The 11,769-nt window shown below is 35.5% G+C and overlaps 1 protein-coding gene across 6 annotated transcripts; it reads left to right on the forward strand.

Moving 5' to 3' along the window:
* The first annotated feature begins 172 nt into the window (after window positions 1-172).
* LOC110798142 (E3 ubiquitin-protein ligase RHF2A) lies at window positions 173-10,606 on the forward strand. 6 transcript variants are annotated; one of them, XM_056830715.1, is made up of 9 exons: window positions 173-537; window positions 1,933-2,076; window positions 4,845-4,891; window positions 7,610-7,672; window positions 7,767-7,872; window positions 7,983-8,368; window positions 8,477-8,578; window positions 8,679-8,990; window positions 10,327-10,606. In XM_056830715.1, the coding sequence occupies exons 2-8, from the start codon at window positions 1,945-1,947 to the stop codon at window positions 8,899-8,901; spliced, it is 1,059 nt and encodes a 352-aa protein (XP_056686693.1). In that variant the 5' UTR covers window positions 173-537; window positions 1,933-1,944; the 3' UTR covers window positions 8,902-8,990; window positions 10,327-10,606. The 6 variants fall into 6 exon arrangements, with proteins under 6 accessions (XP_056686693.1, XP_021858987.1, XP_056686694.1 ...); XM_022003295.2 differs by having other exon boundaries at window positions 287-537; window positions 8,480-8,578; XM_056830716.1 differs by lacking the exons at window positions 173-537; window positions 1,933-2,076; window positions 4,845-4,891 and adding an exon at window positions 6,498-6,920 and having other exon boundaries at window positions 8,480-8,578.
* Window positions 10,607-11,769: the final 1,163 nt, after the last annotated feature.

An 11,769-nucleotide genomic window follows, 5' to 3' on the forward strand; every position in this document is an offset into this window, starting at 1 on the left:
ACAATCAATACATTGAATGTTGTTAATAACATTCAATGTCCATTTTTTACCAAACATATTTTAAATAAACAAAATACATGCAACCAAAATTCAATATGAAGAGAAAAGGTCATTCCCTAATTTTCTCATACAACTATTTGAACATTACCGGAACCTAAACATGAATCGTAGTTATTGATCAAATTTGTAACCGACTAAACTGTTGCGATTAGTTAGGAATGACAATTTAGCAAAGCTTGATACAGATATGAGATATCCCAAATCCAATAAATTAGTAATAATCGGGATAATTTGGAGATGTGTCTTCATTTCTCTCTCTCCCTCCCTCTTTGGCTCTTGCTTCTCTCATGAAATGGCAAATCCCAAAATTCCCATTATTTCCTACAATTAAGGTCCCAACATTTTTTAAACTTAAATTTCAAAAAATTTGCAATTCACATTTGACGTTCACATTTTCTGGGAATTCTTCAGCTCCCGCCTCATTTCTCCCTTTCATGGGCAAAAATTGCCCTGCCATTTCTGAATTCCCCAATTGAGGTACCTTAACTAATTTTGTATTCAATTGTTTTTATTTCATGGCTTTTTCAATGCAACTTTATGGTACATTTGATTGGCATGATCAAATTATTTAATGTTCTTTAAGTTGATGTTGAATTTGTTTACTTCTTTTTAATGTGTACCCTGCTGAAACTGGGAATTTTCAACACTATTCCCCTTTCGAAATTTCATGGGTATCTTTGTTTTTATTTTTATAATTATATTTGTTGTGAACTGGGTTTTGTTATTCATCATTAATTATTATTGCGGTATAAAAAGAAAAACCCTTTTGCGCATGTGTGATTTGCAGTTAAATGGGTTTGAGGAATTTTGAAATTTCTCCTTTAATGAATTTGTGTTTGTGGCAACCCTTTGAAATTTGAAAACCCTTTTTTTTTGTGGCAATTTATGTTCTATGTATCATACTGATGGAGGGATAGCTACTCGAATTGGATTGAGATAGAATGTTTTTAAGGAGTAAATGAAACAAAGAAATACCCTGTTTAGATTCATTGGAAAATGGAAGTTGTTTTGTGTAATTTCAGAGAGAGAAAGTGAGATATGTGAATTCATGGATATGATTTCACTCCTGAACTATACCACGTCTAAGTTCTAACCTCCGCTTTGACGACCTAAAGTCCTCTAAAACTTTCATTAAAGACCTAAAGTTTCGAAACTTATTGTGAAGAGAATGATGTTGGATGGCTGCTAAAGTTGTTCATTCTATTACGTATAGTCAGAATTTGTCTTGTGTTTATAAGGAGTTGTGGAAACCGCATTCCAAATAGTTGGGGTCGATATTCTGAAACACTGCTTCTGGAAAATAAATTATAGTAAGGCTTCTTGTGCTAATGCATTTTGGCGGACCATGCATACAAGACCTTGTAGGAGCTTGAAATCTTGGTAGCTATATTAAAGAAAGCATCCCAAACACAACAGAAAAATGATAATGTAAGAGGCAGAAGCATGGGGAAAATTGTAAGCATTAGGCACCTACGATATGAGCCTTAAATGCCAACCTAATCCAGGAAACTCTATAGTGGGAAATGGGAAGCATCCAATTTGTACCTATAAGTGGTCCACTTAAACACAAAGTGCAAATATCCTTTTTATTATGGTAGGAAGGTTGAATAATTTGAGGCAATCACAAATATCACTCCTTTTTTATATAAGGCACTTGATATGTTGAAAACTCTCCCTCCTTAAGGGAAGATCCTATCATGTGCCCATGGATCTCTTCAAGCCTTATAGGTTTTAGAGTCCTAAGTCAATCACATTGCTGCAACTGGTCTCCATGAGGGGCTTTTGCTACAGTAATACTTAAGCAACACTTCTATAACACCTTGTAGATTTATTTCCTATTCTTATATGTGCTTTCTGTTTGACTTGGAATAGGAGCTTTCAGGAATGGACACTGTTAGGGAGAGTTATGATCATTCAACGAATATTGGAACCTTTCTAGAAGGTGAAATGCAAGGAGCATGTGATGATGCCTGCAGCATATGCCTTGAAGATTTTTCTGAAAGTGATCCTTCAACGGTATTGTTGTGTAATTCTTTTGATTGTCTGTATTTTCATGGTACGATTTGTCTTTGCTTACTTGAAATAGTTGAATATAAAGATAATACTCCCTCCGTCCCATATTAGTTGTTACACTTACTTTTGCACAAAGTTTTGGGTGATAAGTGGTTGTTTGGTTATCAATTTTTATTTTATTGGAAAAGTAGATGTGATAGGAGTTAGTGGAGTATTTTTTTTAATTGAATGAGAGAGGGTGTGGGGACAAAAAAACATTTAGTGGGAAGAGAGAGACAATATAATAATTGTGGGGTCATTCCTAATTTAGAAGTGTAACAACTAATCTGGGACGGACGAAAAAGGAAAGTGTAACAACTAATCTGGGACGGAGGGAGTATCATAATATCAACTAAGTTGATATTCATTATTTCATTTCTATGTTTATTACCTGAATTTGAAAGTAAGATATTGACTTTAGTTGAGCTGAAACTTTTTGGGAGATGTGGCTTTCTGCTATTAAAACATTATATTGTTCAGACAACATTTTGGTCCCCTCTCCAAAATATAAGTGTGTCTGTTTAGCAAATCAAAGCATACTTAGTATGACAATGAAGGCAAACTTCTAGCATACTTGTCTTTTATACAAATAAACCAAGTTCTTTAAAAGCAAACATCTTCTATTGCACCAAGTGCGAAAGGTTAGAGAGGAGATTATTGTGCTGAAAGCCTGAAACTATCATATTCGATAGCCTGTATTTTGCTTGCGAGCCAACAAATCAATGCATTTTGATTGGGAAGGATCAATTTGATGTAGAGAAGAAGCATCTAAGAAAATCTTAAACTAGTCGCTTAGGTGCCTATTTCTTATATAGAGATGAAAGTTTGAAGTTGATTCCTTATCAATATCAAGTCATCGAGGAAGAGGAATCTGCATACAATTTTAAGAGATAAGAGTTTCAAACATCAGTTGATTCAGTTGAAGTCATTTCTTGTGATTTAAGAGTTATGAAGCAATTTGATTTAGTTGCTGAAATGTTTTCTGACTGGTGGAATATCCATAAAGATCAGGGACATGGATTTCCCCCTCTTCTGCAGTTTCCTGTACACACCTTTGTCCTTGTTTAGACATCTTTTTTTTTTTTTATCTTCTTTTGCTTAAGCACACCACAGGCTTTCCCGCCTTTTCTCTAGAGCTTCTGAGCAAAGATGTGCATTTTATACTTCTGTTGGTTTGCATCTACACCTTCATCAATACATATTCTAGTAAGCTTTTGGGGAAGGGGTCTAATCTGGAAGTTTGGATCTTTTGTTGCACTATCAGATAATTCTCCTACAACATTTCAGTTGCCTCACTTGCCTGGTGGAGTTGAAAATTGTCATTGTACACCTAAACATAATATGCTGAATCCGGGAATTCAACTCATCAGCTGAGAATTTAACCTTCTTTTTGTGAACTAATGCTGAGGAAAAAGTCCAATTTCATTCCATTTGCATGAGCTATAAGGTTGTCGATCCATCAAATTTATGTGGCAAACAGACAAGACATCTTTTTGGAGTTTGACATCTTTAAACTTCAAATTTCTGTTACATTGTTATGTCATTTGAGGGTGAAACCTTTTAGAATATCGTTGTAATTATAATCTTTATCAATCTGTTAACCTCGAGAGAAGAAAAGACAGGTCTTTAAAGAACAGGATTGAAGACTGAGTAACAGCAAAATCCCTCTATGAATGGCCATGGGGCCTTTCTCCTTGTGTCGATTGTATATTTTTATGCTATGCTGTGGTATATGTATGATTTTCAGAGGTGGAAATCCTAATAAAGATGTGTAAGTGAGGTTGTGCTTTGAAGTTTGTAAGTAAATATTTCCTATGCTGCTTTCCACTGTTCAAGGTATCCGCTATTAAGGCTTCCCTTGAGACTGCTCAGTGCTCACAACCTTTTCTGGACCCTGTCTTTTCATAATTGCTTCAAAACCTACTTCCTACCAGGAGAAGATGTTTTTTATTCTCTTTGAAGGTGGTAGACGCTATTCACGGGGTTGCACATAATGGGAATTGTTCTAGTCGAGATAAAAGAAAATTACTGTGATCCTGAGGTTAAAGCTTATTTAAAGCATTTCTTTTCCCAGGGTAAATTTATACCTAGCGGGGGTGAAATCCTGGTTCTTCGCCAAAATCATGACCCGCTGTGGTTGTTTACACATTGTTCTTGGTAGACATCACTTGTCAAATTCAACCAACCTGAAACAAGTGGGCATTTAACAAAAAAAATCGACCCAAAGTCAAAGTTTGTACAAGCCCAATTTTTTTGGTCAAACCTAACTTGACCCAAAGCATAGCATTAAAAGTTACTTAGTATAAAAGAGGAGAGTGTGATTTTTCCTTCAAAAAAATCTTTCAACTGTTTAGCATGGTTTTCATTTAACTTGGACATCATTTGTATGGACGGATTTGGCTATGAAAGACTATGTTTATTAGTTACCATGACCTGATATTTGCAGCATATATTTTGTATTTACTTTTGTTGAGACAAGCTCATGCGTATTGCACTTAAAATATGCGAGTAAATATTAAGGGGTCCTAAAATCCTTTAACCCATTGACCTGAAAATGACTTGAACCTGAAATTAATTGTCCTCGACTGGTTGGCTTCTCTATATTGAGAAACAAAATAAGGCTAAGATAATGTCCTGATGGAGTTATCTTTGTGCATTGTGATAATTGCGCCTTACATTTGATGCGTGGTTCATCTTTCTTCTCACACCATTTTTTTTTCCAACATTTTCAGGTAACTGATTGCAAGCATGAGTTTCACCTTCATTGCATCCTTGAATGGTACTAATCTTGACACTTTCGATGATATGTTCTAACTAAGTACTATTAAGATTTACTTGTTCCTCCTCAGGCAACTTTTCAACTTTAGGGAGAGACACTTTGTTGATTTTGGATGAAAAAAATTAGATCCATTAATTTCCTAAGTTCTACTCACTTTTTCCGTTTTAATCCGTTTTTCTAAGTTATTCTCACTTTCCTTCCATCCGTTTTTCTAAATTCTACTCAATTTTACTTTTTGAGGGACCCAATTGTAGGTACTCCGTACTAATTCTCTTATTTCCTATTTATTTGATTTCCTCCTAAAAAAAAGTACCACATGAGTGGTTTCCCTCTCGAGTTCTCCTTTGTTTTTGTTGTTACGATAATCCTAATTGTCAAGGAATTCAAACAATTCATCCTAGGTAAAGGCTAACGAGAAAAGTGTAATCATGTCACGTCCTTTCTTTTCCGTTCCTTCTTCCACTAATAATCCATATACAAGCCTTTTTATCTCCTTCGAAATTAGTGGTTGTGCCAACAAGTAATCACTGTTCTTCGAGTCCGGATCCTTTAGAGTTTTAATAAAACTCTACAAGGTAGAGTTGTATCTAAACCATACATTTTAAAATCAATGGCTCATATTGATGAGAAAAAATAGGGGAATTTTGGAAAGATAATATATGAACCATTGATTTTTCATTCAATGGTTGATATTGTTCAAAGTCTACCTTGTAGAGTTATTTAAGAACTCTAGAGGATCCAAAACCCTGTTTTTCCCTTTATCTTGATCACTACCTGTTTTTCTATCTCTCCCTTTTACGTTTCAAAATTGATTTCTACATAATTAAAACTATTCTAACGGTTAATATTGGTAGATAAGCATACTGTTCGAATTTGTAGGAGCCAGTGAGTCACCATATGAAGAAGGAAATTTGGATCAAAGTTTTTCTTCTGTAGCCATTTTCATCTAACATACTATTTTCTTCAGAATAATAGAATATACACATGAATAGTTTCAGTAGTAGAATGATATGCCTTCCTAGTTTTTTTTTTTAATGGTGATTCTTTTTCTTTGTATATTACTCCCTCTGTCTCTATTTGTTGTTCCTAGTTGGAATACAGGAAGAGACCTTGAAAAGTAGATAAAAATATAATAAAAATAGGTAAGTGAAGTTAATGGGGGTAAGTGGGATCCATTTGGTAAATGGGGTAAATAATGATAATAAAGGGGGGGTGGAAGGAGTGCGTGGAGGTAAGTAGGAGTAGGACCCATTGGGTGGGGTATTTGGCCTTAAAATAAGGAGAAATGCTGGCCTTATAAGGAAATATTCTAAATAAGAAATTGAATTTGATACAGATTATATAGGAAAGTAGAAAAACCAGATAGAAATAGAGGAACTAATTTATTTTTTTCCTTTTAGGTTATGCTTGAAATGGGGATAGAAAATGAAAATAAATATGAATAGTTGTAGGGAGAGATGAGATAGTGATAAGAATAGAGAATGAGTTAGTGATGGTGTGATGAGAAGGACAGGAGGGGAATACTTACCCTCATTTTGGGGTTAAAGTTACCATATGGTGGGGGTGGTTAACTATTACCCTCACAATGAGGGTTATCCCCTTATCCATCTCTATTTCTCATCCACAACTAGCTTATTTACTTTATCACCACCTCATCCTCTTTAACATCATCTTCATTCACCTTCATTTTTCCAAGTTTGACTTTTATTACCCTCTTAATGCATTATCCTCATCCAAGATTCCAAGCATGCCTTTAAATTGGAAACTGATATAAAGAGACTTACTAGGGGCCGTTAAACCAAACAATACCAAACTAACAAAGTACATAATAAAATGACTGAACCATGAACCGCCTAAACAAACAACACAAAAAATCCATGATGTCGAGATTGTAGTTTTAGGTGTTCAAAGTAGCGAGGGAGACAAACCTTTCAGCAAGAAGTTCTTTTCACATTCATATTGCTGATTTTCCGCTTTATATGCCTAAAATTCCTACTACAACAATCAATGAGTTTCTACACGGTTTTAGGTTAATCCTTTTTGTTGATTTCCTTTGTTGAGTCTATTTATTTACTGCAGCCCACAGGTTCATTCTTTTTGTAAATTTTTTCTTCTTGTCATTTTCCATTTTGAACTTCTTCTCCACATCTTTTTACAGTTATAAATTTCCTGTTCTTTTTATTACTCTGTACAATTGTTAGTATGGTTTGGATATATTTTTGAAAATTTTATCCTAACTAATGCCATTCCGCTTTTAATAATCCCAACTATTTCATATCTCACAAATTCACAACAATCCCTACTACTTGGGGTGTCTTCCAAAAGTGCCTTGGTGACCTAAAGAAATCGGTTACTAGTGAATGATGTTTCAAGCTCTTATTGGTCAATTGTAGCAAACTATAGGTATATTTTGTGAGAAGATAAGGCCCATGGTGCTAGACCAGCTCTTCTTGTTGGAAAGTTGGTTGATAGACATTAGAATCTAGGCGGTCTTTGTATCAATGATTGTTTTTCTTGGAATTGTTACCATGAGTATGTCTCTTGGAATTTTTACCATGAGTATGTCTGAAATTTGAAGTTTATATCTGGCCTTAGGCTCTTAGATTTCAGCGTGTTAGTGTTCTAGTTGTTTATGACCTTAGTGGGTATTGACGCCTGCACTGCCAACATTCTCTTACCATGCGCAGACATTTAATTTACTTAAATTGTGTTCTGAAGGTGCCATAGAAGCTCAAACTGCCCAATGTGTTGGCGACCAATCAGCCTGAAAGATGAAGCAAGGTTTCTAGCTCCTGCTTTTTTGCACATTGAATTTTCATTTGTGCAATCTTTTGTTTGTTTATTTGATGGACACTTTTTCTGCATCTTGGAGTAGTCAGCAATTGCTGGAATCTGTGGAACATGAGAGGAGTCTCAGAGCTAATAGATCGAGGAATCGGACATCATTCTACCATCCCAGCCTTGAGAATCTTGAAGTTCATGTTTGTTTTCTATCAGCCTGCCTTGTTTTTTTCCTTGTTTAATCTTTTCTTCTAAATGTATTTGACTTCAGTTTGTCTTATATCATGGAAATATCTCTGAACACTGGCAGTTACCTACGGATGTTGGTGAAGTTGATCTTGAAGAGCATATATTTCAACACTTGGCTGCTGCAGCTGCCATGAGAAGTGGACATCTTGTTTTCCGGAGGGAAGGCCAAAGGAGCTGGTCGTCTTCATCGGGACATCATCCGTTCTTTGTTTTCTCATCTTCTAATGCTCTTCATGATGGTTCTATTTTGAATTCTATGAATCCTGTTGGAGATGAAAGTCATTCTCCTTCAGTGTCTCTAGGAAGTGCTACCATACTGAGCCGGAGTAGTTCAGATGCTCCAGTGCCAGTCTCACTTCCTCCACCACAAACTGATGAGGGTTATGCTCATAGGATTCGATCTAATTTTGCATCAGCAAATCGACAAAGTGTTTTATCAGAAACTCGGTATACATCTAATTCCCTGTTATTGCTTTTGGATTCTTATACATGTATTGGCTGGCTAAGTTACTGTGTTTTTTACTATGACTTTCATGTTTATCTCTCCCTGTCTAGAAGCCTTGGTAGTCAATCTTTCATGAGAAGTCAGAACACGGCAGAACAATCAGAGCTGCAGTCAGAATCTTTAAGATCTCGCTTTAATTCCTGGTCAATGAGGTATTATTTCACAGATTTTGCAGTTCCGTAAAAACATATTGGAGCTACCGCGCGAGATTCTGTTTCAGCATCTTGAAGCTAACAATTTGTTATTGTAAAGGTACAAGGAATGTATATCGAGGAATACTAGAGGCTGGAAGGAGAGGCTATTTGCTCGCAGCACATCCATGGCCGAGCTTGGTACTGAGGTTCGCAGAGAGGTGAATTCTGGGATTGCTCGCATGATGGAAAGACTTGATAGCAGAATGAATAATGGATCTGATCGTGCTTCCCAATCAAGTCATGCAGGTAGGACCACCACAAATGATTACTCAAATGACTGATCGCCAGATGTCAGCTCCTTATGCTACAAGTTCAGTCTCAGATTAAGCTTCCTTGTTGTTCAGAACTTTTATACCTTTTATTCTTCATGGTAAGCCTTCACTTTGTATTTAGTTATGAAGTTGAATTTTCTATCGTTCTTTCGTCAAGTTTCCCCTCTTTCTAGCAGTGAATTCTTGTGGTAGTTGTTTTCTCTCCCAGTTTGCCTTATTTTTGTGCGGTTAAACATTTGAAGTTACCAGTTATTTCGGGTATGAAACGATGCCATGATGATGGCATAAGTGTCCTTGGTGTCTTGAGTTCCGGCCGTGTATCATGTATGGTGCCTGCAAGATGAACTCCGGGCCCTCGAGGGGATCCCCGAGGCGGAGCCTCCGACGCTAAAGCCAGTACAATTGATAGTATTTTGGGGAGAGAGAGAGTATGATGGCTTCTCTAGGGTTAGAGAATGACGTCTTTTACCTTGCCCCATGTGGGGTATATCCGTATATATAGTGGTCCTGTTGGGCCTTTGGGGCTCTTTAAGCTTTCTGAGTGATATTGGGCTTGAGTGGGTCTCATTAGCTTTGGGCTAAAATAGTATGCCTATTTTAGCACCCAAACACCAGTAGCTTGGAAAGCCTGTGTGAAGTTGACATTTTATTTAGGAGGTGGCATTATTCATGTCAGTGCTAAAATTATATAGTGATCTTTGTGTAAGGTATCATGACTTGTGTCAAGCATCCTCTACTACTGGGTAAAAATAGATTACAATCTTAAGATAGACCGATGTTGATGTAGTAGAAGACGCGAAATGGAATATTGCAAAATACTCTTGTGTGTTAGTGAACCATAAATAGCCAGTTAATTGAACCCCTCTACTACTAATATAATTGAGCAAACCCCTCTGACTGTTCGGAGTTAAGTACTCACAAATTCACAGTACATGTACTTGAAAATATTGTTGCTCCGTTGCCGCCAATACCTCTCAGAGATATAATGACTGCTGGGAGCAGCTAACGTCGTGTATTTTATCTGAAAGCTCTAGCTCTAGCTCTAGTGGCGCTTCATAATCAATTATGAAGTACATGATTTACATCATTGCCATATGTAATGACCATATTGAGTATAGTTTTTAAGCGCGCTTGTAATGCATGTAATATTGTATGTTCCCTGAAGACACTGATGCAAATCATTTCTGCTGTGGGGATTTTTCAACCTTACGTTTAGTCACATTATTATTGAGTTCTGAAACATTATGGACTTCTTGATCGAGCAGAGATATGGCCTGTTCAAATTGCAATATTTTGTCTTTATTTTTTTATTTATTTATTGTCTAAAATAACATTCACTAGGAAATAAAATTACCCTTTTGATTTTTGTGACATTAGGTTTGTTGGGTCAGAAAAAAATTTACAATTTTGTGTGTGTTTTTGTTTTGTTTTCAGGTGACGGAAATCTTGTTTTGTACTGTGCTGAACTTTATTCCATTATGGAACGATCAAAGATCGTATAATCAATTGTTTGAAGACCATCTATGTATATTATGTATGTATGTATGTATATATTGATTAAAACAGACAATTCTTGGGAAGTCGCCTCCATAATCTGATATATGGATGCTTGTAAATCTATGAATGCAACTTATGTAATGAAGCACAAGAAATTCTTTCGCCTTCTAATCATTGTAGAGTGGACTAGTGGATTATATATCATTGCCATTCTTCATTTCTTTGTGTCTGAAAATTAGACTACAATCTAGGCGATCTTACAGAGGATAACCCAGCAAAAAAAAACATTTTTTTTTATCAAGCTTGTCATATAATTGCATAATTTCAACTATATACGGATTAGTTTTCAAACAAATGATTCGGTGGTAAAACCGATTTCCCCAATTAATGAGATGGTATTAAAGGGAAAAACTTTGTCTACTCATTTGGGTATACCCACCGCTAATAGGAAGTAGATGTCAGCTTTGTTAATAATTTTTGTAACGTTGTATTAGTGGTGGATTATCCACGACAATATTTATATAACAATGATTGTATTTATACAAACGTTAACAGTATATATGACCAACTCTCAATATTTTAACCCATTCATTTAAGAGCACCCTTTACTTTTTCTATTTTATTTCATTTTTTGGGGGGTGGATATGGGCTTTTTTGTCCACTGTTATCATCGATTTATTGCTCCTGATCGATATCGAATATTATATTATTTCACAATTAAAATATTCAACCTACCTTTTATACAGAATATAAAAAATGTCAATATGTATAGAAAGCAGAGTACTTAGTACTGTATATACTAATGAAATTTGAGTTTTCTTGATGTGTGTCCATGAACATACATTAAAACAACCGGTGTAAAATTAGTAATCAGTCGTAATTCCAAATTTCCAACCATTATTTGATGACCAAGTACAAATAAAATATCAGTGGCAACAACCTCACTATGCATTAAAGAACAATAATCAAGCAAAATCCTTTATAAAAATCTCGAATTATTGTCGGTGCAATTTAGTCGGGTGTTGGTATTCTCTCTTTACGACTTTACCTAACGTCGTTCGAAGGTGCATGGGCGTTAGGGCTACGTGCATATCTCTGTGGGGTTACAAAATCATGCAATTTGTTGAATGTAATTAATTAGAATTAATTAAAGTATATTTATCCTAATTTTATTTTATTTTCCGATCAATTATTTGTGTGAATGTGAGGCTTGATTCAACCATTATATTCAAGAATAATTAATGGCAAATGCATTCCCGGAACCTACAATCTATAGTACACATCGAAAATTCATGAGAAACCTACAAGTAGGTACACCTAAGCCAATCTCTTATTCATATTTAGAACACCAAATTAATAAGTTTATTTGAGTAAGAAAAT

This window comes from Spinacia oleracea, chromosome 6, assembly GCF_020520425.1.
Source record: "Spinacia oleracea cultivar Varoflay chromosome 6, BTI_SOV_V1, whole genome shotgun sequence".
Lineage (NCBI taxonomy): Eukaryota > Viridiplantae > Streptophyta > Magnoliopsida > Caryophyllales > Amaranthaceae > Spinacia > Spinacia oleracea.

Coding starts and splice junctions, on each gene's coding strand:
- LOC110798142 (XM_056830715.1), top strand. CDS start 1,945: ATGGACACTGTTAGGGAGAGTTATGATCATTCAACGAATATTGGAACC. Junction 4,892..7,609: donor CTTCATTGCATCCTTGAATG/GTACTAATCTTG, acceptor TGTGTTCTGAAG/GTGCCATAGAAGCTCAAACT. Junction 8,369..8,476: donor AGTGTTTTATCAGAAACTCG/GTATACATCTAA, acceptor CTCCCTGTCTAG/AAGCCTTGGTAGTCAATCTT.